Here is a 27,391-nt window from a genome sequence, read left to right on the forward strand (position 1 = left end):
GGATAGACCAAAGTACGTTTCTTGTTTGTTTTTTTATCTCAGGAAAGAAGTGGTGTATTTCTAAAAGAAGCATACTAGGCCGTTAGGAACATTTCTACGAATTTATAAAATTTTTCGCATCGGTACACGATGTTTCTAAAGCCCGTGGGTCATAAGCCGCACAGGAATTCTTATACCGTACAGGGATGTGGTCAGGTGAGTCCCCCTTAAATACTGCGGCCCTTACACATTCGAACCCCAATTGAGATTTTAGCTTCTTCCAGGCATGGTTTTAGGCACGGAACCTAAAGTCGTGCCTTCGATACCCCCCTGCGATTTTGTACGGTCAGCACACAAGACATAACTAATACAAGACAGGGCCTCGCAGCATCTCAGCTGACAGTGGCTAAGTGGAATTCTGTATTAGCTGCTATCTATTCAAGCCACACGAAGGGGTTTTGTGAACGTGGAAGAACCATCAGCTTTTGTGCACTCCGTCCACCAGAGCGAACACAAGTTTCGCCTGAAAGCAACACTTCGGCCGCTGTGGTAGCAGCACAAACGTTAGCGAACTTTTCTCAATGGATCAATGGAGAGGGGGAGGGGGAGGCAAGTACAGTTTATTTATTTATTTATTTTGATTTATTCCACATACCCTCAAACACCAAGGCATCTAAAAGGGAAGCGGGCACTACAGCACAGAAGAGCTGTAGTGTGAGTCCGAAGTATAAGAACTGCAGTTGAGAGTTCTAATGATGAATTGGAATAATAAATCAGACCATTTATTTCGGGGCCAGGAAAAAAAAAAACATCTATCTTCATCAGCAACAATTGAGTTAACAATGCCGGCATGCACCGCGAATGAGAAAGCGCAGTGAGCAGACCACCGCAAACAGTGAGCAGCATTATTGCCGAGAGATGGCGAAAGCAGAGCGAGGGAGAAGAGAAGGTGAAGGCGGATTGCATGCGTGGCCAAGCGGGGCTCTGCTTGTTCATCGTGACAGATTATGATGCATCATCTCTCCAAGTGATCCGGCCAACGGCGTGTCGGCAGATGCTATTTTGTCGGGGTGCATTCGCCGGCGGCCCGGTACACCTGCTGCCATCCTATTCGCTTTTGTCAGTGCACTGGCGACACAGCCAAACGTGGTTAACGGTCATCACCTGGAGAAGTAAAATTATTTTGGGGGCGCGGTACATCTGATCGGAAGCTTCTGAAGGGGAAGCTGCAGCATTTGAATACATGGCTTATATATAACATTGCAGAAACTCCGAATATAAAAAATTGCAGAAACTCCCAAGCGCAAATTGTAGGGTAAATCCGTAATCTGCTCTGGTGTACACCGATTCCTTTTAAAGACGTCTTCACTACTACGCACAGTGGAGGGCTTGGAAGACACCATTCCCATACGCTATATAAGCAGCATCATACCAATTTAGTAAGGCCCTAGGACTTCTTGTGAATACTTTTCAGAGACGCCATGTATCTCTCTGGTCGATTTTGCCCGTACTGCAGCCTGATTCTCAAACTTCAAACTTTGTAACTGAATTTCTTTCACGCATACTTGCCTGCCCTACCGGATCATTGGGAACGTAATTTGCTGCACTGGCTCAAAGCACCCACATGTATACTCATCACAGTATAAACGCTGGCACGAAAAAAGAAGTCGCCCAGTGCGCTGCTTCAGAATTTTCTTTTTCACAATAAAGATTGTTAACTCGGCACCATAGGGCGGGACCGATTGCCATTTATAGGACCTAGAAAGTTGAAACCGACACTGTGTAAGCTAGAATCAAACTCTTTTCGTCGGTACCTTTCCAACGCTGAAGGATATAAGAGCGTCATCTCCCTAACTTAATAAGAACCACTTCCTTGCACAAGATTTCAACTCTAAAGTAATACGAACTTGACGACACCGATGAAATTGACAACGCGACAGTGTACAGAGTTTGACGCAGCCTTGTTCACCGCTCATAATACGCATGACTGAGATATGCTAATAAAGTTACCGAGATATACAGTATTAGCGTACTCATGATAATGCTTTTCTATAACGCTCTTCTTGTTTGCTACGCATCGCAGTTCAAGTGAGATGCATTTTATTCTACCATATAGGTACCTAGAAAATAAAAGAACAACGCCGTCGGGAAATGATGCTCGATCTGCATGATCGACCACAAGGTGCAGATGGCATCTTAGTTTCCGGCTGATGGTACCTGCACACGCTTTCAAAGCAATAACACACGCATGTCTTATCTTTTCTTCATATGCCGCGTGGCAAAAATGCGAAATAAAAAAAGGTGTGTGTTTGTGCAGGGGGAGGGGTTACCATATAATCCCAAACAGGCAGACCGTTGCGATGTTCTTGCGTGCGTGCTTCCCGTGGGCGTCCTTTCGGAAGCGCTCCAGTACCACATACAATGCGGCGTCTGGATCCGTTCTCACGGCTCATGCCTCCAGCGCGGTCTATACGTAAAGACGGGAGCGAGCTGCGTCAATACGCATACTCGAAGAGCCGAGGGCGCCAAAGCCAGCGGTTGGCGCATCAGCATAAAGCCATTCGCGGGGGAAAAAAACGACCTGTTTCTCCTAATCTGCCTAATCAAACTCGAGCCGAAACAGGCGCTGCGCCGCGTATCCAGTTGCATCATCAAATCGGCCATTCACGGCAGCCTCGTTCTGATGCGCATCTCTATAAAGCGCGCTCGACTGAGAGCGCACCCGTCATTACGCCCAGAATTTTGAGTGAGCGCCGTCTTTTCCGCCGCGTAAGCAGCGCGCGCGATCTCCCGCGATTTTACCGGATTCGGGCTTCCGTTTTACGGCGACAAACGATAGTATACGAGAGAGGGGATCATTGTTTAATCGTGGCCGAACGAATGTAAACGCTTGACAGGGTGCTTTGTTCATAATTTGGGGCATGTTTTTGTCGACGTGTTTTTCCCAGAAATGTTTCGATTCGGTAGTTAGGGCACCCGACAACGCCTAATAAAAGCCGACTGCGAACGCTAATTCGGAAACCGCTCGTCCTGCAAAGCCTTAACTTCATGCGATCCCAATAATATACTTTTGTACCGCAATTGTAGACGCACTACTACATAAAAGCTGCACCAAAAACGGACAGCACATCAAGCGGGACTACGTGCTTCAGTATTCTAACCGGAACCTGCGATGTCCGCCCAGTTCACCAAAAGCATCGCCCGAAAATTACCGGCCGGTATTGAACGTAAGCCGAGCGTAACGTTTTTTTCCCCCTTTAGCCTGGCATACACGGATTAATTTAGTGAATCAGAAGCAGTGAACTTTTCAGTATTTTTAATAAATAAATAAATAAAACTTCAGCCAGAAGCGCTCACCTTTCGGAGAGCGTGAGAAATTTATCTGCGAAATTTATTCTTTTCGCAAAATTTAGTTTTTTAGCCATGAGAAAGGACTCCTAGCCACTGAAATCAACAACAAACTTCAATGGCATTTAGCAATGACCGTTGCTGAGTGAACACTGTCGCGGCGCAATTTTCGCCCTACAATCGCTCCATGACAATTGGTTTCTAACCCCGCGCACTTTTTTTTAATAAAATTACTGCCTTCTTGGTGACATTTAAAAATTCATCTCCCCGAAAAGGCACAAAAAGCTATATTCGAAGAAAAACGGAATACATGGGTTCAGAATGCAGCGATGTTGACGGCCCGAAAGAAAACAAAACAAAAAAAAGCACCAAAGATGCCGCTTTTCAACGCTTGCAACACGGACAACGGACTGGACACTGAGTCGTGTAAAGCGAAGGTCCGGAGCCGATAGCAAGTAGACAGAAACGTACGCTCGCAATTAAACTTGTAAATACTTGGAGAGGACACGGCGTGGCGAAAGACAAATGTTCGTGCCCCGCTGTCATTAGCGGAGAAACGGGAGCTCGTGCCGGCGAAAATTGGAAAGCACGAGGCACGGGTGGTGGGAGAGAGGAGGTCGTACGAAAAGATTATTGGCCGCATACGCCGACCACAGCGCGCGGCCAGGCGGACTCGAAGATCGTTTATTCAGACCGCACTGTCCCCGCTTCAGCGACAGAGGCCCCTTCATATCTCGCCTAATGATTTATTTTAAACGTCAGAAATAACTCGCTGCGAGGCCGCTAAGCCAAGGAAGGTGAAGTTGTATTCGGTCAGGAGACAAGACCAGTTCAGCGTCGTCGTCTTGTACGCGCCGCCAGCCGAGTCCCACGACAGGGGAAGGTTAGGAGCTTGGAACGAGGTTAGAGCTGCCCCCCGTGCTGCAACTTTACTTGAACAATTGTACCTTCATCTAGTCTTAAGAAACAAACGACACTGTAGAGTCATATTTCTAGAAGCAGTCAAAAAAAAAATGGCGTGCGGGCGGAGTTTGACGTAAATAGTTATTTTGAATGACCCGAAAAAGCTATCGGTCTGTCAGTACTATTCAGCGGTAAGCTGGGTCATAACAAATCGGCTATGTTTACGAAAAACCAACATTTTAGCGTTGTCTGAATTACTTTTAGACGGCCACGCAATACGGCCATAGTTGGAGAGAAAACTACTGATCCGGTGACGAAACACGCCATAGTGGACGAGACGATGTTTTCTGCTGCTGCGTTTCGTAAGGATGTATGATGAAATAAATGTCCCAAGGCTCTTTCATATCTTGCTTCTTATAAGAACCATGCTCAGAACAACAGTATGGCGCATTTACTGTTTTGTCATCGTGTCTACATACATTGCCCGTGCGTAGAACAGCGCGACTGATTCGGCAATGACAGAAAACGTTCTTAACAAGGATGAAATTGATGTCGGAAAACGGATTCGTCAAGAGGACATACTAGAGCTGGTGAACGCCACAAGATAGGAGAACAACGGCTATCGTTTTCCAGCTTAAATTACGTGAGGCCACTTTTGTTATTTCAACAGCCGAAATCATCATAACAAAAGAGCCCGAAAAACTTCATTGTTCGGGCCATGCAGGCCACTGCCGCACCATAAGCTTGATACAGGAAACACTCCACAAATTCCTCGCATGAGCTATTACGGCACACTTTTGTCATTCCCTACGGTCCCCTCCCCTTGCACCTCTCCGTCCATTTTCTTTGTCAGCTACACAAACACACTTCTGCCCCTTTTGTGGATGCCTGCAGGTCTCGGTTAATTCTGACCCCGGCTTTTATAGGCGGGCCTAAAAGGAAGCACCAGGGATGCGGCGGAATGGAGCGCGACTCTGACCCCCATCTCGGCGCTCCGTCTGTTCCCTGCTTCCACGGTTGCGAACAAGGAGTGATCCGTCTCAATCTGCGGCCGTGATGGAAGACGACTAGGTGCCTTGCCCGCTTACAGACCACGGCATGCGGGCTGTCCCCCCACGCCCCCTCCTCCCGCGCGGCTATGCAGCTTCCAGCGGCCAGCAGGACGTCCACTGGACGCCGATCGCTCTTATTTCCTTTGGCAAACAAGAGGTAGCGCCTGGACGATTCTTCGGAACCCAGAGGGCGCCCGCATCGCGGAATCGCAGCAAAATGCGTTTAGCCTTCCAAAGGCATTTTATATGTAATTCACGGCATACTATTGCTGTATGTTCGTGTATATATTGTACATAGTACACCGTTCACGGAGCGCACACGACATTTTTCAGTAGTGAGCATTTCGAAAGTAACATCTATTAGCTCGTTTATTTTTAAGAAAGCTACTGCACTTTTCCCTTACTCCCAAGTTTGGGGTAGCCAGTTTCTTTTTGCTCGTTTGTTTGGAGCTAGCCTCTTCAATAAATAAACATTTCTCTTTCTCTATCCCGCCTGGGTCACTCGCTATTCGCGTAGCCTGCGCATCAGCTTTTTCGCACGAACGTTACTGAAAGCGAAGTGTTGTCGAACGCGCTTTGGCGCTTGTACGTGGGTGTTTTTGTTAGCAAATGATTCTAGCAATTCCACGGCCTGCTATAGCTATCCTGCCGTCCTTGTTCTGCGCTCTCATCTGTTACTTCATTCAATAAGTCTTCTGCATATCTCACTGAACACAAGAACTAACGGACCAAGAAAGTTTTCCAGGTGCGTGCCCATGTTGGTGCCGAAACTGGACAACGAGGGAGGGGGCGAGGAGCAAGCGTAGGAAGAGCATGTTCGTACGTGTACTGCTTCTGCAGTGTGCCTGTGCACGTGCAGTGTGCAGCGAATGGAAGAGAGAACTAGGAGGCTCAACGCAGAAATGTGGTAAACACTTCCCGCATACCTAAACTGGTAAAGAGGCACGCGTACAATTAAAAAGGAAAATATGCCCGTTCAGATATGTATCGTGACTAATCGTTATTTTACCGCTTAAAAGAATAAAAAAAACGAACATTTAACTGTGTGCATTGGTTGCTTACAGCAAGTCGGCCCCACTAACAAGTTCCGCATGTGCGCACACAGCGGTTGGCGCCGAAGTGACACGCGGTCCCTGCGTGGGACGGGAGAACAAGCTGCCCTTATTATTTTATTTGCAAGATACTGCAGGTATGAAGCCCAAGCAGGAGTGGTACAGGCAATAAACAGGAAAAAAAGAATAAGAAAAGGCAATCAAGCCTAACATCCCACACATACAACAATGGATTAAGCGGGATTACATGACTTACATTTTTCAAGAAAAAAAAAAAAAGGGGGGGGGGGAAGAGAAACATGGCACTGAAATAAAGCAATGCAACAACACAATGAAACAGTGGATCCCGATACGGCCGAAGCACCATCATGCTGCAAAGATTCATGATTCACCATCACTTCTGCAACGCCACGCGGTGGCCAGGTACAAGTAGCAGAACAAAACAATTACAAACTGCCGCGAAATGTCGTGTCGACATGCAAAATTGTTTTTTCAGAGCTCATCTTGGAAGGCTGATGGGAGCGGTGGTGACGGCGACGCGATTAGTGCGCATCACTTGCTGCCGCCGTGGGCACAACGTCGCTGGACGTCGATGACATACTCGGAATCCCTTTTTTTTCTGCATTTGCCCATAAAAGCTTCCGCGACAGCCGGTTTGTGAACTTCCATTTTCCTTTTTTTTTTTTCGTTAATGTCCATCATGGAAAATATCATCACTCATCGCCTGTATGTATATACGGCGTATGTATATACGGCAACTACAGGTGCCAAAGCCCCGTCTGCGGATGGAACACCGCAGCCACCATTATGCCTCTTTCGAGCCACGTTCGAAACCTACGAGCCGCCAATCGGGTCTTCCAGGTTTCCAAATTTCTGTCGATACCGGAGCTGCCTGCCCGCTCCCTATGTTGCGCTTGCAGGCAGTAGGTCGGCCCCGTATCTCGGTAATGGCACGCCTCAACAAAAGACGACAAAAAAAAATTATTAAATGCCACCGCGATAGCCCAGCGCTTTTGGAAGGGACGTATCTGCGATTTAACAACCTATTGTAATATTCCCTGTGGACACCCCGAAAACTAGTTGCTCATAGTTCAAAATATGAAGTGATGCTTGAGGTTAGACAACAAGTGCCCATGAAAATGGTGACTAAGAGTACTCTTGCGCCGTCCACGCAGTGATTAAGCATTATGAACAAATTTGCATTCTAAGATCTTAGCACTCGCAAAAAAATTGTTCGGGAGATTATTATTCTCTGTCAAGTTCTGCTCTCAAATGTATAAGCTTAAGAGTCGTTTTTGTCCGCAGAATTAATGATTGTAAAGAATACATCAGCACCAAGGCGACAAAAGCCAGAGCGCTATAGCTCAACCCTTAGAACATCAATTGTTGTTTCCGTTGGCGAAGAACACCCCACGATAATAATAAGCCCCCTGCAAAGCAGAGAGCCTTGCTGGGCAAATTTCTAAACAGTTTCCCGCACACTGCTGGCAGCGGCAATAACCAGAAGAAAAAAAGAAAGAGCAACAGAATGAACGAGTGAAGCCAAGCTTGTGTCGTTAGCCTGACGCCTTATGCACTTCGCGCTAAGAGCGCGACTATTTCGTTGGGTGAGTCCGACTGAGCGACGAGAAAGCACCATGGTGAAAGAAACAAACGCGCGGCGAAGGAGCGCTCCTCCCATTAAGCCTCTGACGCCCGATCGTCGCATCGGAGGTAGTGAAAGCGAGAAGAAAAAGGAGCGCGAAAGCGAAGCAAAGCAAGGGCTCCAGTCTCGGACACGTATCCTTACTGCGGCACCGCCTTCTAAGAAGCAGAAGAGTAACAAGAAGCGAAGCAGGAGAATACACGAGACTCGAGTTGAAGCGAGGCTGACCGAATGCGACCCGTAAAGATAACAGCCCCGACGCGCGAAACCTGCGCGAGTCCCAAGCTCCGAGCAGAGCGCAGCGCCAAAATACGCAGAGGCGCCGAGAGAGCGTGGGGGCTTGTCCGCGCCCCCGATAGCCGGCTCTCCCGCAGTGCCGCTGTACGTACAGTGGAGCTCACCTCATCGGCAGAGATTAGAAAGCGCTCCGAAGTGGTCCTTTTCAGGTTAATCAAGGAAACTGTCTTTTGAGCGTGGCGGCGGTGCGCCGAAGATAGTCGGCCGCCGTAAGCCGCCGGGGCCTTGGCGCCGCGGCGTTATGGAGTTCGCGCCCTGCGCTCAGAGGGAGCCAACGAGGGGCGCGGCGCGTTGCCGTTCGCACGGAGGCGCCTCGTCATAATGGGAGCACGCGAAGACAACCTCTTCTGTGGATATCTCCGCGGGGCTTATATAGAAACAGCGAGGTGGCAACGGGTTTTGGCTGGCGCTATATATATATATATATATATATATATATATATATAGGGATGGTGCCGGAGGGTGCTTGTATGGACGCTCCGGCGCGAACAAAGTCCCGAGGTATATACAGGAGACGAGGACACATAGTACAGCTAAGAGGAACAACGTATACTCTCCCTTCACGGGGAGTCTGCACTAAGATCTTGGAGCAAAAGGACGGGTATTACAAGTCTGCAGCCGCCGAAGAAGAGCCGGTCTTCATTTCCTTTCTCCGAGGCGTCCTTACCCGGCGTCTTCCAATCGACGTCTTCTATAAGAGCAAATTAACCGCGGAAGACAGAAAGAAACCACCATCACGGCGTCCATTGTTCTGTCCTACGTTGTATGCCAAATGCATGGTCAGCCAAGCGTTAAAATCTAGTTTCTGAAGGAGCAATAATATAACACGGTATTGTTAACTACAATTGCTATCGCTACAAGTTATACTTTTTTTTTGCTTGTTATCGTGTTGCTCCTTCCAACCACAGCGGGGAGAAGACAATGACTTTCTACGTTTTTTTTTTTTTTTCTAATGAGACATTTTGCTGGCCCTAGGTGCGTGAAACACTTGACAACCGGTGAGCGTGCAGCAGAAGAACGGGATTCTTCATTCCTATCATTTTTCGCTGCCGCTAGCGCACAATCTGAGCGAGCCCGATAGCTCGAAATGAAAATCCTGCAACTCTCAAACAGATATGCACTTCTAACACCGTGGTCATTGGCCACCCGGCCGTCCACGTGCCGACGTTCGTCTACACGTACCAACTGGGAAAGAGGGAGTTGCAATGGCTGTTATACTTTCCTCCTGTGCCACGTACCTTTGTTTTGTAGGGACTCAGCCCCTACATGCGCCCGCATATGGTGATTACAGTGCAGCGAGCGCGCGTCGGGCAGCGATAAAGACGTCAGTGCGTCATGTGCCCGTGCGTGCGTGTGCGATAAACAGTTAGCGGACAATGGAACATGTGGGGTGCGTACCAAGCCCGGAACATGCACACAACTGGTCTGGTATAAAGACTGATTTCACGGGTGCGGTAGCGGGGAGTTGAACGGAACAGCTCGGCGGCAGCAGGACCAGGATGGGAGCAGCAAGGGGCAGACAGCCGGATTGACGACCCCTGGCCAGCTCGGACTAACCAGCACATGTGGTGGGCGCACACGGAGTGGCTTGGTACAAGGACTCGAACGTTGTCGTGAGTGCAGAGTGAGGCGCTGTCTTATTTTTCTGCACAATCGGTGCAGTGCATTTTTTTCAGTGTCGCGTTGTTTACATGACCGTATGTGTTACGAGTTGCTGTTTCTACTCATGTCATTTTTGTTGTACTGTCCCGGAATAAACCGGTGATTTCTGTTTCTTTCGTGTCGGCGTCACTTCGTCGGGCGGGATCAGAGTCGCGAACCCTTCGCAAGAACGTAAACTTGAACGGGGAGAACAGGTTCTGTTCAGTGTTGTACGTAACGGCGTTACAAGGAACGGCGTTCCTGGAACTAGTTCCTTTTTGGAGGAACGAAGGAACGCCACCGTTCCATTAAGGATCGGTGGAACTGTAACGGTAACTCGTTAGATTTTTGAAGGAACGGCAGGAACGGCGTTCCTGCATCGCCAGGATTTGGCTGTTTTTGTTGCCAAAGCTCGAGTACAAAAATCACAAGTCGTCGTGTTTCTCTTCCTATAAGCTGCCCAATTTGCCCGCCCTTCAGCGGATTGTGCTTCCTCGAAGGTTAAAGGCAGAAAAATAACCACGCAGTGGTTCGCAGCTTAGGCTTGCTTTCATGCCGGTTGAGCTTACGTGGCGTTCGACGGGTGAACAGCGCTGCCGCAAGAATGCTTTTCACGTTTGTCTGGGGTGGCCAAAATGCCCGTATGGCCGATAGAATTGTTGGCGCCGCAGGTTCCTTGTGAAACCACCCCTTCTCTATATTGTCAGGGGTAATAACAGCATTAGTGCTCGCGAGGCGCGGGTGCGTTGTTGTCGGGGCAGTTGCGCTCGCTGTGAGGTCATTCAAAGGGTCGCCGGCTCTCAAAAGAGCTGGGCGCACCGCAGTGTCTCGGGATGTTGTACTGCTTGAAGTTACAGAGTACGCGCGCAGTTCGTCACGGCGCGGTCTGTCGCCGATCTGGCGGGAATGGGCCGACGGGAGTGCAAGGTGCTTTTTTATTGCAAGCGTCGTGTTGACAAAGGGCAGTAATTCTGTCACTGTTGGGCATATTTTCGTCGCGCGCCGTATGGACAATACCTGAAGAGGCCACCCGAAGGTCAACTTCCAGCGCTCAGAGTTGCTGTAGTTGGTCGGTTTCAAGTTAAACCTGTGTTATACTTGTGCCTTGATGAATACCTGGAAGTTTGAGTGAGAGTGTTAGTGTGGATCACGTGATTGTTTGTGCATAAATATTTGGGTTTTGTTGACCTGGCCAATCAGCGGCCCAGTGTGTGTTAGAACTTAGTAGGTCCTCGAGGCTTGGTTTTAGTGTAATAAAACCGATGTGCTTGGTGTTCTTGGACAGTCAGAGCGAGAACTATAAAGTCCATTTATAGAAGCTTGAGTCCGGTCGGTTGACAGAACCAGAGCGAACGCGGAGCCCCTCGTGAGTTAGCTTGGTCTAGCCAGAGAAGACTCTGGTTTAGCTGAGATAATTTAAGCATTTCTCTGTTTTTTATGTGAACTTCGTTTATCGGGGGCGCAGGAATCGCGCGGCGCCTGGACTGACCATAAGAGAGAGAGATAGCTGTTTTTTTTTTCGTTTAGTTTGAGCAAGTAGCAAGTTGGGTCTTCGTGGGTCTACCGGACATTTGAGAATCATCGAACGCCATCTTGCCTGCTCCGGCACCAACCTGGATTCTGTCGCCTGCTGCAATGTGTTTTCTTACTCGCAAATTTGTGCTGTACGATCCGCAACGCTTCACTTTTGTAACCCCCTTAACCAAATCCTGCAAAGGGTCCTGTAAAGTATTTTAAATAAACTGTAATATTCAACCTAATGCAAGAAATTTAATTATCTTCCTGCACGTGAGTAACTTTGTATTTGCACATCTGACGCTCAGGAACCTTACTGCGTCTATTATATGTGTTGCACCTATAATAGACGAGCACCAAAAATGCAGTTAGACATGTCCGGGGTTTGTGCGGTGCTTCCTGAAAAAAAAAATTTGTCAGGGAGCGTTCCTTTGGATTCTTTTTATTTCTAGATAATCTGCTGCCGGCGGTGTTCATATTCGTATAATATACGTAGTTCGATTATAGTTTTAAAATTTCGAACTCTATTTTACCTATCAGACCCTATATTTGAATTTAAAAAATAGAATGTAACGTTAAAGTAACGAAACGTTCCAATTTTTGAACTGGAACTGGAACGCGTTCCTTTCGAAATAAAGGAACTTGTAACGGTAACTCGTTTCAAAATTGGGAAGGAACGAGGAACGAGGTTTCGTTCCTATTTTAGAGGAACGTGTACAACACTGGTTCTGTTGATAAAAGCGAGGACATTGAAGTGTACTGGCGATAATGGACCTCTAGTGCAGCACAGTATAAAAGGAAAAAAAAATAGTAGTGAGGCACCAGCTGCTCCAGTACCGAACTTCTGACTTTATATTGCTTCACAACGTAAGCAAGCGTGTAGGTTACCAGTTATTGCAGCTTGAACAAAGCTGATCTATCCTTCGAACTGAGTTGAACAGTTACATCCCCAGACCAGGCTCCAGTGAACTTCATAAGCAATCACACATAAATGAAAAAAAGGGAGAAAGATTGCACGCAACCAGAGCCATACAGTAAAGGAGGTGCCTCTAGGATTGAGAGTGAACAGAGAAAAAAAAAAAGAAAAAACCCACCCGCAAGTTCAGCGGGGAGCAAGAAAAGAGGCAGGAAGAAACGAAAGCAAAAGAGGAAAACGAAACTGCATTTCTTGAACGGCCGCAAATCCGGTCAAGCTTCGGGGAACACAACGATACGTCACAATTACAGCGCATTTGTCAACGCGGACAGGATGGCGCATATCGAAAGACGGGCAAGAAAGGATGCCGCCGCGGTAGAGAAAGAGCGCAACCCATCTAATAACAACAAAAAAAAAAAAACGGGGACTAAGCTCCTGTGACCCGTCGGCATAAGTACGGCCCTTCGACAAACGTCGAGTACATCTGTATATATACAAGTACAGAAGGACCACTGTACATCATGCTTCTCCCCCCGTATGCATTCCGATCGGGGCAGCGCTGGTTTTCGCATATACGTTCACGCGGTCCGCCGAAGTCGGTTGCCGAGTCCTCCCCATTCTCCCCGCTTCCGCAACCGATTCAACCCGATACACTTTTGGGAGGAAGGGGCGTCGTCGAGCCCGCAGCATTGTCAAGCAGCCGGATACCCGCATCTATAAAGATTACGCACGGAAAGAAAACGAAATGAACACGGCGCTCCCTCATACGCGCGTTTTTCAAGCAACCGATCCGTTCCTGCCCGCGCGTGCAAGAGAGCTAACATACTCGAGGATTTCGACAGTAGACAAACGTACAAGTAGAAGGGGGGGGGGGGGGGGGGGGGCGATAATACAAAAAAATGAAGAACGTACGCCGCCGCATTCGCGCTTGACTACACCCCGTTTCAAATACACTGCCAGCCGACGTAGTAGGCAAAAAAGTAAAGGCAAGGATTGGTTTGCTGCGTAGGCCTTCTCTCTGTCCTTTCGCGTTTATCGTTGGGAACTGGGTTATCGCATGCTATAAGAGCGTGCGCGCGTGGTGTGCGTGCGTATGCAAGCCCTCGAAAAGCGCCTTTCTCAGCCACCCACCACCCCGACCCCCTTCATGCCAGAGTCAAGTCCGACGCGCGAACAGGAACCAGAATTTGAAAACTGGAAAATACCCCCCCCCCCCCCCCCCCACCACAAAAAAAAGAAAGGGGAGAGAAGGAGTAAGAGTAGCGAGCTAGAATGCCCGCTCGTAGAGGGACCAGGGGAGACGACAACACAAGTATACGGGATTGAAAGGGGAGCGGGGGAATGGCAGACAAGCAGCGAAAATGGCCGAAAGAAGGACAGACGCCGGGCCAGCACTTTTTACGCGCGAGCGAAATGATGAAGCGCAATAAATCATGCGGTCCCCGTCGCCACCTCTTCTCCGGCGGCAACGACCGCGCTTGTGAAGGGGCTGCGTGCGCAAGGGGGAGCAAGGGGATACGGAGAGCACGCATGGCTCGGCCTTGCCCAAGCGTACGCTGCAAGCAGCTTCCAGCGCATTCGATGCTGTGCCGCTACTCACACTCACGGGCATCTGTTTGCATTCGACTATTCCCACTCTTTCCTCAACCGATTAAACCCACCATCGTGTCCAACTTGGGCAGGAGATGCGTTCCGCATTGACAGTTACTCTTTGCCCTTCGGAATGTAAAGGTACGCTTTACATTTGTCCGATTCTAATTTGTTCGCCAGCTTATCGTCGCGTACGCTTGGGTACCTGCATGCGCCTGCTTTCACAACACCGGGCACTTTCCGTGCACGTCTTTTCGCCCAGGCAGACACAGAAGCGACGTCTCACTGACCTATACAAATATATATATATATATATATATATATATATATATATATATATATATATATTATATATATATATATATATATATATATATATATATATATATATATATATATATATAATATATATATAGAAGACTTGTCTCGAAGTCGAAACGTCGAAATAAACCCTCCGCTGTTGCTGTTACCGAGGGTTTCTTACTTTATATATATATATCAAGTACAAAGCTTACAACTCAGATGAACTACGCGGTGCGGTATAAGAATGATTAGGCAAAAAAAAAACTAAACAAAACGTGACCAAGACAGCACGCTCACGAGGGCATGGCACTTGGTGGAGATCGCCCTGCGTAGCGACTCACGGGTGGCAGGAACCAAGCCATTTCACCAAATCCGTATACCCACAAGAAAGAAAAAAAAAAAGAAAGCTGAGAGTTGGGGCACGGGAGGGGGTGCGAAAAGAATAAAATAAACCGGCCGTCGTTCAAAGGTGGCCTGCTTTTATTTGCTTATTATTGCGAATGCAAGGGGTGGATGCCGGCGGTGCGCGGGGGCGCTGATGCGTCGGCACATTGAAACCGGATCCAGATCCAGATATATGATTATGAAGAGCGCAACCCCGGATTCCAGGGAGCCGTAGACCCCACGAAGGGCCTGCATCCCAAATCCGCTTCGCGCGTGCCTTCTGTGCGCGCAAAGCCTAGCAATCCAAAATAGAGCGTGCACGCTGCAAACAACGACGCGAGGATGCAACAACGTGCGACTGTAATTTATGCATGCGTCAGCTTGTGTTGCCTGCCGAAGGGGACTTCTAATACCTGCGATAGATCCTTATTTTTGCTGATGCGAACAAGCACCTCTCACGGCAACGTTTGCAATGTGACGGCGGAGCTTACGTGCCTTGTTCCCTGGTCACACCCGGCTGTCTGTCGCAGAGCAGAAGGAAGGGCCTGATAGGACTCAGTTGCTGGCTCCCTAGTTGGTGTGCAGGAGCATTTGAAAAAACTGCGGTTAATTCATCTGTCATACGAATCAGTAAAACACGAAAGTGAAATGTGCAGCGAAACCTGCAGCTTAGCATGATTCGCGGGTTGGCGGATGTCTTGTGGGTGTGCTTGACGAGCGACGTCCGGCTGGCGGGTCGCTTCGGCAAAGGTGCACTGGCGTCATTTCCGTGACGGATATGACGTCAGTGAAATCTGGGGGTATCGCGGCATAAAACACTTTGGTGTTAAAATATAAAACCCGAAAACGAACAACCCTAACTATAACGTACTCCTTAGTACTAAAGGTTGCTTCCCCGCAAGAAGACTGTGTGTGCAAGGGTGCAACCTTTACAGGCCACTTGCTTCATTGTACTGGCGTCACTTCCGTGACGGACATGACGTCAGCGAAGTCTTCGTGCATCCGGGAATAACGCACTTTCGTGTTAAAATGTACTTACTACGCGCGATTAAACGAGAACAGGGACAGGAGAACAATTCGCGCTCGTCCACATCTTCTTTCCTGTCTCTCTCCCCATTTAATCGCGCAGTAAGCGTATTTTTTCAGGGGAGAGGCACTCACTGAATTGCGGCCAGAACGACTGCATCTGTGTGGGCTGTCGTAGGGCGCAAAACGGTATATGCGGTATATACTATATAGTACATCAAACCACCAGGCTGTTGCCAAGAGCACGCTCCACTGGCTGCATCGCCGCGCTGGCAGCAGATACGCTGAAGCCGAAATTTTCAATAAGGGAGCGCGGTGGTATGAATTAGGAGCCTGCGGCTACAGCCCTGGACACAATGCACGTGAAGAGGGCCTTTCAAGCGCATTCTCTCTACGTGCGACTGGTAAGCTCACAACATCGCGGCCTTTTAAGACACCGACGAACAGGAGAATTTCTAGACGCTGAAGTCTTGTCAAGGTCGGGAAAAACCTAGTCATATCCGGAGTTATCGGAAGCTGCGTATTCTTAGAACTCTCAAATTGCGCGGTAATATATATATATATATATATAGTATATATATATATATATATATATATATATATATATATATATATATATATATATACTATATATATATATATATATATATATATATATATATATATATATAGAAGAGAGAGAGAGAGAGGAGAGAGAGAGAGAGAGCATTAGTTGAGATCAACGCCTCTAGAATGGGATAGTAGGGGAAGGTCAGTTGCTGATCGACGAACATCCGTGTGCCCATAAAAACAATGATGTTTATCTGTGTTTTTCAAGCAATCACCACCTGCCTGTGCGCACGCCTGAGCAGCTACTTAATCGTCAAAAAGAAAAAGGATGACTGCCACCTTGTTTTTCGCGAGCATGTATACACCATCCAAGCGAAAATTATGTACAATTTAAGCCTCCAGAATCAACTTTTCGCTGGCGACAATAGGGCACGAAACAAAAGCAGCGAAGCATCATAAACCCATTGGAGGAGTGGAAAGAAGCGCAGCACGCCAGCAGTAGAAAGCCGGGAGATCCATCTCCTAATCTTCCATGCACTGATCGCGGCAATACGCGGTCGCTCTGACCGAATGATGGATCAACGCAGTGCGAGACATATAGAAGAACCGCTGCTCGCGCTCAGCTGCCGCCCTGGGAATTCCCTCCCCACCGCGTGGCGTGGTACAAGCAGACGCAGCAGAGAGTGCGGTGCCAACACACCGCAACTCCCTGGCAATCTTAAGCGCTCCCCTCTCCCATCTGTCTCTCCGCATCCTTTCCTCCTCCCACCGGGAGCCTCTCCGCGCAGCATCCCGGGCTTCCTCCGGCGGCGTCATCCATCACTTCATTTTGGCCCGTCAGCGCCGCCGGCGATCTTGACACTGGCCATAACCTGTCGACCTGATTGGCTCTCAGGCCGGGCCGGCCACCGCACGGGTAGGGGGCAACCCCGGGGCCAAGCCCAGAGTGGCCTCTTTGATCCCGGTGTGAGCTGCGTGAGATGGGGCACAGGCGCTTCGAGTGAATTTTTCGACGACTCGTCAAACGTAATGGAGCTCACAAATCGCTCCGCTGAAGGGCTGAAGGGCTGAAGCTAGCGGTTCTGTTACCTGTCCCATACGTCGAGCCGGAAATAGCTTCGATGGTTAAAGCGACATCTTCTCATGCCATTCACTGGGACATAAAGCTAGGTGCCCTAGCCCCCTCGCTATTGTGTTTTAGAAAGCTCGCCACCATTACTGTGACTTCGGAGTTACGTGTCCTCGAGCGCAAAAACTCGAAAAGACAAGGCTGCAGCGACAACAGTCGGACATAATGTTCACAGATAGAAAAGCTCGTTTTTGTGCTTAGACTGCCTATTACTGGCCAGATACCAATGAATATTGATCCGATGCTACTTTCCGGCAAAACTTCCACAATTACGGAGTTGACGCTCATTTTCAATCTAGGCGTCGGAAACTACTTCGCTCTAATTCTTAGCCTTCAGTGACACAGAAGTGTTTACTCAAAAGATGATTTCTTCTTCTTTTTCTTCTTCTTTTTCTTCTTTTTCTTTTCTTCTTCTTCTTCTTCTTCTTCTTCTTCTTCTTCTTCTTCTCCTCCTCCTGCTCCTCCTCCTCCTCCTCACTCCAAAGAAACCTCAGTTAGGAAAAGTTCCTCTCTCCCGCCATTCTTGCCTCCTCCATGTGTTTCGTGTCGTTCCCTCTTCCGCAGCAGCTGCGAACATATCACAATACTCTTGAAAAGTCTCACGAAAATCGCGTTTAGAATATTTCAACAACCACCAACGAGACAGTGATGTCACTTTATCCACGGCCCCTCGATCAAGCGCACGTGCTTGATTGAGGGGCCGTGCTTTATCGTTAGTTTGTTCGGGTGAATACAACACAAGCAAGCCTCGCAGCCTTTAAAGGGACCCTGCAACAGTTGGTTCATTTTTTGTTCAAATCTTAAATGCTTGCAGAACGTAGCCAACCAACACGTCCAGTACTTAGATTAGGGGATCACAAAGTACCTCAGCCAAGAACCACTGCTCTACGCCCATCAGATGACTTAGAAACTTGCTCAAAAGCTTTTTCTCTCTTTCGTGGTCTTTGCGCTATTCGAGCGCTGAGATGGCGGTTCAGTGGCTATCGCTATCGGCCGGCTTTCTTTTAGTTGTAGCAATGGACGCGTTGAACAGCCACTTTAAAAAGAAAGCCCCAAAAGCGAAGCAGAAACGGAAGGCGTATCTGCTGCGACGAGCAAATCACGCGGTGCTGCTCCGTGCCGGCGGTTCGCATTGCTTTCAGGCATGAAGAAAAAAGTGAAAGCGTTTATCGCATTACAGAGTCCTTTTAAGCTTGTTCAAAGGTCACGACCGCATGGCACTGCAATAATTAGTACTGCCCAGTTAAGAACGAGCAGTCAGACACCCTATTTCTGTCCCACCTCAGGACTTTGTTTTTTCTTGAGTTGAATACGAGCTACCATTTCTTTAACTCCACTTTTCAACCTTTGTTATTTTTCCTTCACAAACTGAGAGCTAACGAAGACATAAAATCAAAACACAAACAGTTGAACTTAATTTCGTTCGAAGCCTAGTGATACGCTTGAAGTGATAGGGGGGAAGAGAAACTGAAAAGAGCGTAAATGAGCGGTCTCTGACGCCGTTCGATGCTATGGAAACGACAGAAAGTAAGCGCTATTAACGAGGCGCTGACTTCCGTTCGCAGCCCGAGCGAGAAAAAAAAAAAACACGTACTCCAGCCAGCCATCTGTGCCAGGTATACACATAACAGCAGCTCACAAAAGCGGGGAATCCTGCCCCCCACCCTTCTTTCCCTTTCGCAGTGCATCCCGCGGAGAAGTACCCGCTACATACAGATCGCTCGACAGGGTCACTGGCCAAGCCGGGATAATCGGCGGCAAACGGGGCGTAATTAAAGCTCACGCAGATCAAGCGACCCATTAACATCGCTCGAGAAACATCCGGCCGAACGCGGGAAGTGCGTTCCCCCCGCCTTGTTTGCTTCCTCCGTCGTCAACAACGCGTCATTTCTGCACGCAGCAGCGGCGGCGGCGTCGACTGGGGGAGGGCAATAAATAAACTTCAGCCGCGGGTCCTGCCTATGCAGCGACGGCGGGGGTGCATGTGACGGCGTCCTGCGGCCAATTGACCAAACTAGGGACGGCGTGTGGTGGAGGGGCGAAGCGACAACAATAACAGGCTCTCAGCCAGCACCAAACACCGGAGGAAGAAGGCGGCGGCGGCGGCAGCATCCCCCACCAGCGCCAACTTCCTCCCTCGTCGGCGGCTCCCGCTCTTGACGCGACCGAGCCGACGACAGAGGCGCCGCGGGAGGAGCGCCCATCATCAGGCCCCGCTGCTGCTGCTGCTCGGCCGCCGTATACGGTCCCCCTCTCCGTTGACAAGTAATTGCTGATTTGCCCCTGTTAAGTGCGGAAATTCGTGCCAATGCAGGCCACCGCTCGGTCGACGGGCTTTGTGCATGGCCGCGCGCTTCGCGGCCGGAGGAGCGCGGAAACGCTCCTCCGCAGAGCGCGGCGCACGAGAGCGTTGCGGGAGAGCCGCCCTGGATGCGGGGGAGGGCGGCCAGGCTAGTTGCTAGCGCCCGGCATGATTCCGGCACACCACGGGACTCGTTAGATGCCTGCCCGTTTGATGCCTGGCTGCTTGATGCGCTGCCGCAGCTATGTCCCCCTCACGCACGGCCCCAGTATATTGCCCTTATTTTTTAAAGCGAAGCTTCAGTGTCCGCGCTGATGCGCTGATGTCTGCGCTCATACGCCATGCAGCAAAGCCAACTTCCTTTGACGACGATGATGAATGACCGTGGGTGAAAGGAACGAAAATAAACGCTACCCGTAGCCGGAATCGAGCCTGGGTCTCTCGCGTTACGAAGCCGGCGTCCATCCGATTGCTACATTTCGACATGGTCGATGCGAATGACAAGCAGCAGGTACAGATTCGCGCCGTACACCCTAAACCCAAACGCTAGGCCTCCGGACTGTACATCCGAGAGTCGCTGTGGGTATTCTAGAAAAGTGGGGCATACCTCCAGAGTAACATACTCGAAGTGTGGGATTGGACAACCAAAGAGTCCATCCCGAGAAAGCTTCGCGTGCAACCATTGCCGTCGCTAGACCGTTACCCGATCGGCCTCTATATGTGTGCACGCTACTAGGCACGTAAACTCAACAGCGTTCTTTACGTCAGCAAGGTTGCTAACCATGCGTCTTACTATGACTGCTGCCAGCCTGGCGCAGAACACATATTTTGTGCTTGTGGGAAATAAAACGTCCCCAAATTAAGCCTTAAGGCCCCAAGAAAGCGCTGTAAACAAAGCACGTAACAAGAGTCCCGCAATCAAACTGCTACAGGAAATTCGCCACACAAGTCAACATGTAAAATGCCAACCAGCTTCAACTTGACCTGTCTATTTTCAAGATGTACCAAGCTGCGAACACCGCACCTCCTACTCCCGCTTCCCCCACTTGACCTAGCGTCTTCCTGATGTAACAAAAGCTATCTCCCCCCCCCCCCCCCCCCCCCCTCTCTTTACTATCACAATTAAAAATCGCGCTCCATCATCGGAATGGCGGAGCCTACCATTATTATTATTATTAAGTCTCATAGTTTTCCCCGAAGAAACATTGTTTTCAGACAGAAGCGATGCCAAAATGATATAACAGAAGTTGTAGCGAAAATGTTGTGACGCCAATAAACTTGTTCCCGTCCAGGGGAAAGCTCCGTTATGCTGCATCGAAGTAATTCCCCAAGGACTTAAGTAGACTTGACAACGGTGTCGCAACCCCAATTTTCATCGCTGACATGCGAAGACGATGACAGACAAACATTATTCCCGAAGGGACAGGTCTCTGACCTCGCAGGCGAAGGTAAAATGCAGAGGGATGAAGCCGCAAGCAGTGGTCGCCTTCTGGATCCGTTCTTCTGATGCCGCACATTACGTTCGGCTACCTGGCGAAATCCAAGCAGCGTTTTCCGCCTGCCACATGTGCGGCTGCTTTGCTGCAAGGATCGTCTCAAGCGCTTAACGTTTTCACAGTCGACGCCGAATGCTGGGTATGGACTCTTTCCTGCTACAATCAAGGATAAGAAATGAGCCTCCTCGGTTTGTTAGTTTCCTGCCCGATCTTGCCCTTCACTGCCCGATGATTGGTCGCAGCGAGGCTTGTACTCTTTCGAAAAAGCTAACACTTTTTTTTTCCAATTAGCGCAAAGCTAGTGCCCGCTCTATAGACAAATAACGTAGCATGCCATAGCAAGGTTTCGGAGGTAGCCATTGTTTCAGGGAGGGCATCTTGTCTTTAAATAAACACAAATGACCCGACAGTATTGTTTCCCAACAAGTGCCTCTGCTGGATTATTTTTAGCTAAAAACCAATAGGTCGCACTGTTTTTTTACAGCATGAGGAATCAGGCATTGACGCATGAATTCCGAAACACCACTCTGAGATCGGAATTATGTGTTCAATGGGAAACAGATGGGGGACCCGAAAACCCTCACTTCTGCGGCATCCCAGGAGTGGTGCACTTAGGGGCTTCGACAGTAAGTAAGTTCGAGTTAAGTGCGGAAAGGGTGATTTCTATCCGCATAGAGCAACAGCGACGTGTGAGAATACCAAAAGCTGGATGTCCGCATGCGAAATCAATGACGGCCGACTTGTGGAAAACACCAGAACTGGCTTAGTGAATTTTGTTCGCTACACAGGCACCCGCGTCGAACCCATGACTATAAGGCCAGCTAGGTGGACCCAACGTAAAGAGAATGTTTATATAAAAAAAGACCTTCTGTACAGCTGACACAATTCTTGAACGTGAACAACGAACACATCCAGCAGTTATATAGCAGAACCGGGGACCCCTTAGGCGACCATTGCTGCTCAACGCACAGCATATGACTTCCAAGCTCGCTCGGAAGGCTGGCACATTTTTTTGCAGACTTTATTTTAGACTATGCATGAAATTAGGCTACGATATTTACAAGGATCGTTGCAGTAAAGCAAAACTGACGTATGTGCGACGAGATGAAAATTCAAAACTAGCTGTCCGCCCTAACGACGGCCTACTTTATGTGGTGTTACTAGGCGCAAAGGGGAGAGGAATGCTTATGAAACTCTTTCAATCCCCACCCTTTCAGGGCTTTCTCAATAGACACAGCGGCACAACAAGCTTGCCTCTATGCAAAGCGTGCAAACGCAAACAATAACAGCAGTTCGTAAGAGGAAGACCACGAAACAGGGCAGGTCGCTTACGCGAGACGAAACACTTGTTTGTTTACCCGCGTGGGCGTGTACCTCGAACAACGTGGCGAGCGGGAACGGAAAACTTGCTGCGGCGTATGTCAGAGCAAAGAACAACAAACAGCCTCGAAGCCAGCTCATCGAGGGCGACGGTGCGCATCGAGCAGACGAACACCTTGGATGCGCGCAGACGAGCTCCGGGGAATTAACGCGGAAATTGGCGGCGGCAGAGAGAGAAAGAGAGAGAAACCACAAAAATCACAAGACAGCAACTCTGCTCAGGGAGGCTTCGCCTCCTGGCCAGCATGCACTGAGGGAAAGCAGAGAGCGAAGCGAAAGGGGCGCCTCTTCGGCCGGTGGCGGGAAAGAGAATACGCTCGCCAGAAGAGCACTTGCGTAACAAGCGTTCTGCGGAGCGGCCGCCGAACGGCCCAATTCATTAGTCGAGGCGCCCCGGTCAGCCAATTAGCGCTCGCTCGCCCGCGCGTGCAAAGGAGAGAGAGGGAGGCAGGCGCTCGCCACGGCGGGAGAGCTGGCGTGCTAGGCAAAATAGAGTCGCGAGCGGCGACCGGTTTTGTGCGAGGGCTCCACTTACGCCGCGTGCTTCTCCATTGCAGCTTGTTACACAGCGAGCGTCGGTGCGCTGTGTAACAGCCCGCAATGAAACAGATTCCGGTAATGGTGCCAGCTGGCTACCGAAGACCGCTCCACTAAGACGCGGAATGCCGTTGAGCACTACTTCTTTATTATAGTCGTTCAGGGGCATCAAGGTAAGTGCGTCCAAGCGCTGAAGGCGAAAAAGGAGAAAGAAGGGAGCGGGGGGGGGGGGGGGGGGGGCGCGAATAGAGGCTGCATAAACCTTCTTGGCGTTTACGCCGTCTAAGTGCTATTCAATGCATCGGCTCACGAGAAGCGCAGTGCTCTCCTTTCGGTTCAACAAGAGGTGCTTCACTTATATTAGCAATACGCCGGCTCATTTTGAAACCATACTCTGAAAGAAAAAAAGAAATAAAGAAGGAGCGGGAAAAAGAAAGTTCAGTATCTTTCGTTCGGCATGTTTACATGCTCAGAATGCCATAGCATGCCGACCAGTGTTAAAAGTTGTCTCTAAATTGCCGCTGGACCTCCATTTGCGCGTATCTTTTAGGGTGCCTCTTTCCTGTCCTGATTCCATGCCTCGTCGTGTTCAGGCCTCCATTTCCATTACACAAATCTATTTTCTTTCTTTCTCACTAGGCGATCGGTTTGTGACGGCTGATAGAAAACGTTGCGCTCGCCGAGCATGGAATGGGGGAAAACACTAAGAGAAAAACGAGAATGATAACATCGTCTCCCGTAAATCATGCACTGCCGAGAGAAACTGAATTGTAGCAAACTTCAGTACCGTACAATTCTGACCTCATGATTACGAAAAGCCGTAAGCAGCACCCCCTCTCCCTTAACGAGAAAAAAAAAAAAAAAAGAAAGGAAGAAAGACATCAGGGCAGCAGACAGAGGCAAGAAAAGAATTCCCACAAAGACGCCAGCATGCATGGGACCGACGCAAGAACTCCGTGCAGAAGCCACCCGCGCCGAAAAAGCGGAAGAAGGCGTTTTAAATTGCGCCTACCATTTTACGCCTCGTTGAGGGGAGACGGGCCGCGAAAGGGGAAACGTCACGGGAGAAAGGAAAGAGAACCAGAGGGGAAGGAGAAATTAAAGGGGGGAGATGAGAGACCTACGAGGCAAGCAAAAACGCAGGTCTAGAGTCTTGGGTCGAAGGATAAAGGAAGTAGCAAAACAAGATCGATCACGGGGGCAGGCATAAGAGCTCGCGTGTTGGCCATTTAACGCGCGGGAGCTGTCAAAGGAGTCGTGCTTCAGATTGAATAACTCCTCTCGGCCGGAGAGAGCCAGCTACACGGCGGCGGCGGCGGATGGGGGGAGGTCGTTATGCACCGCACATACGCGCGGAGAAAAGGGCTTCGCGCGGAGGCGACACGCGGGAGTCGACTTGTCGTCGGCTGAAGTATTTTCTTTTCTAACGGCTCTCCCCTTTTTAACGTTCCACTCGAGAGACCCACAGAGCAGAGTGCGGAGCGAAAAGAAAGGGGGCGGCGGAGAACAATCAAAAACAAAAAAAGAGGGAACCGGTGAGGAATCCCACGCATGCCAGCCCTTCCGGGCACACAAGTCTGTGCAAGCGTTCGCACACGCAACGTTGCGGTCTGTACAACACCGTGTTGTACACCCACTGAAGGGGTTGAAGAGGGTGACCCTCCTGCCACGAAGGGGTCGGGGGTCATGTCGCGGTCGATTTGTATTTTCTGCCCCCTTCCCAACCCCCTACTCGTTCGCGCTGCTGTAACTCGCGCGGCCCTCACGAGCTGCTTGGGCCCTTCTTTCCTTTTTATCTATATATTCCCGCATCGACGCCTTGCGTGTCGAGTGGGTTGAATTGGGCTCGCTGCGCTGCCCGGGGTGAATATGTAATGGACTAAAGAAGATGTGGATAAAAGGGGGGAAGAATGGGGAGCGTCTTTTATTCTGCAAGCGCTTATAATAATGGAGTGAACAGACGCAAAGACTTTTCAGCGGCCACAACCCCTCTGGCTAAATGTCTACCCTTTCAAATTGAGCGTCAGGGTGGCGCATTAAACAGCCACCCCTTTTGTCGGCAATCGCTTACCACTTCACGTTTTTTTTTAACTCAAGTCGCTTTATTATTATTTTTTCTTGGGCCATGAATGAACTCGAGCCCTGCACAAAGGAGTGCACGCTCTAGAAAGGGTTATTAGACCGCGGGGTGATACCTAATAGAATTTTAAGTGAAAAGGTTCCCCGTCCCGTATGGCAAGAATCGTGGGCCTGCTCTTGGCAGTCAGACGCACCACATTTAAAAACTGTGGGGCAAGTTTACGCTCTTTTTTTTTTTGCTTTAGGATAAAAGCGCTAAATAAACTGAGTGAGCATATCTTAATGCATGATACCGCTCAAAGAAAGCGTCTCTGTCAATTTTATGAAAACATGTATTGCATTAGGCCCTAAAGTTTTAGTCTAAAGACTAAAAGCATCAGCAACTGTGACAAAGCCAGCTCATTTATATATATATATATATATATGTGGAACCTCCGCGTTAACGTGACGTGAAGCGGACATGCCAACATCGAGCTAAAAGAAATTGTGGCTGGACCTCAGTTCTCGTACAACTGCGTCCAAGATGTCCGCATACGGAAATGTGGATACCTGAGTGAAGCTGCATGAAAGGCCTCAGCCAGGGACGGTTCAGGGCTTACCTGCGAGAATGAAAGAAGAACGTCACGGTTAGAGTACACACACAAAAAATCCAAATATCCATTTCACACGCTGAACATCGAGTACACGAATCAACGTGATCGCACGGCTTTTCTGCGCTTTTATTAGTGATTGCTTTTCGTGTTTGTAGATTTTTATCGTGCTCGTGAGGGTGCGCCAAGTTTACATTGATTTCCTCTCATCTTCATTGTTTTTCAACTGAATCAACAGGAATTTCGCTCGGCTTACATCAAGCTAATCTTTGCACCAATTTTTTTTTTTTGCTTCAGTTGAGCAACATAAAGAAAGCCGCTTTAATGGCCCTTGAGGAACATGCTATCGTAACAGGGCTCAATCCAAGGCCAGACGGGTTGCAAGATTTAATTGCGCCTCCATCAGGAATTCGGCAACCCCGTATGAAAGGGAAATATTCCTTCGCATGACTACCGCCCCTGTACCATATCAAGCTTTGTGCAATTGAGATAGAAACACCGGAACATATTGAGTGCGCTTACTATCAACTGAATGTGCAAGCGGTTTTCACATGGATCAGAGACTTCACCAATGCACTTCGGCTCCTAATACAAAATTACGGAACTGCCCACGCCGACAGTTTTGCTCCGCTGATGACGATATAATGTGATCAGCTATTACAGCTGGGATAACGTTACAATTTATGGCGGATATGCGCGTAGAAAGCTTTCGCACATCTCCGAATTTCCGTAAGCTGGGTATAATCATAGAAAAAGAAGCAGCCGATGGTTGGACATGCGTGGACTACGTTCTTTTCTCTTTTTGTTGTTGTTGTTGATGGTCCACATCTCGTGCAATTTTTTTTTTATACCGAAAGGCGTCAAATTAGCACCAGCCACTGACCACCATGCTGGCTGCATCTCCGCATTTCTGCAGTACATCTAAGCAGAAGATATCACGTCGCATCACCACTTAATAACGCACCTCACTGGAACAGGCGCCATTCCAACGTTCACAAAATCATAACACGTGCCTCAACTAGGTCGCTGTAGGCACGCGTAGTTACGAAGCGCCCCATTCCTGTCTTCGGCGTCCGTACCCACCGACACGGGCGCACATGTAAACAAAACAAAATCGGCCCATCAGGCCACTTTACACGGCAATTGCCATAAATAGCGCCCTTCTGGCAAACCCGCTTTTGCGTTTTCTTCCGTGCGCGTCAACCGTCGCCAGAGAAATGTCAAGTACAACAAGCGCTCGGGAGTAAAAAAAAGAGAGAAGAAGGCGGCGCAAAGAATGAATGGGCAGTGCGAGGAGAGGCGGCGGGTGTGTTGACCTCCCTTTCAGCGGCGGTGGACGCATAGAAAAGCCGAACGACAAACTCCGCCGCGCTGTCAACGCCAACAGGCCGCCGCGCGTCGTGTGGACCTCGGCGGCGGCCACCGGCGGCAGAGCGCGGCCAGCTAGTAGCTCCCGCGCATGGAAAACAAACGGCCCTCGATGGCTCTCCCGCTGCGGGCGCCGACGGGCCACGAGTGCGGGGGGACGACGGAGGAAGAGGCAGCAGCAGCCTCATCATTTTCGCGGGTCGCAGCAGCGACGGACGACGCGTGTTCGTCCCTGACAGATGCCGTCATAAAGGCGCGCCCCCTCCTGCCGACGCTTGTCCCGCCACTCCACCCACCTCTCGCTCCGCGC

General features: G+C 49.4%; 1 protein-coding gene across 6 annotated transcripts in view; it reads right to left on the bottom strand.

Annotated features, from left to right (window-relative positions):
• LOC144179063 (uncharacterized) overlaps positions 1 to 27,391 on the bottom strand; it is a 367,429-nt gene that overhangs the window by 101,621 nt on the left and 238,417 nt on the right. The window contains exon 2 of one of the 6 annotated variants that reach the window (XM_077707260.1): positions 25,673 to 25,722. The exons of the other annotated variants lie outside the window; for them this stretch is intronic. Coding sequence (XP_077563386.1) covers positions 25,673 to 25,688 — 16 coding nt within the window. The 5' untranslated portion in view covers positions 25,689 to 25,722. The remainder of the gene's footprint in view (positions 1 to 25,672; positions 25,723 to 27,391) is intronic. 6 annotated transcript variants of the gene reach the window in all.

This window comes from Haemaphysalis longicornis, unplaced genomic scaffold (genome assembly GCF_048455015.1).
Source record: "Haemaphysalis longicornis isolate Haplotype H1 unplaced genomic scaffold, Haemaphysalis longicornis Haplotype H1 scaffold_4, whole genome shotgun sequence".
In the NCBI taxonomy this organism is placed as follows: Eukaryota; Metazoa; Arthropoda; class Arachnida; order Ixodida; family Ixodidae; genus Haemaphysalis; species Haemaphysalis longicornis.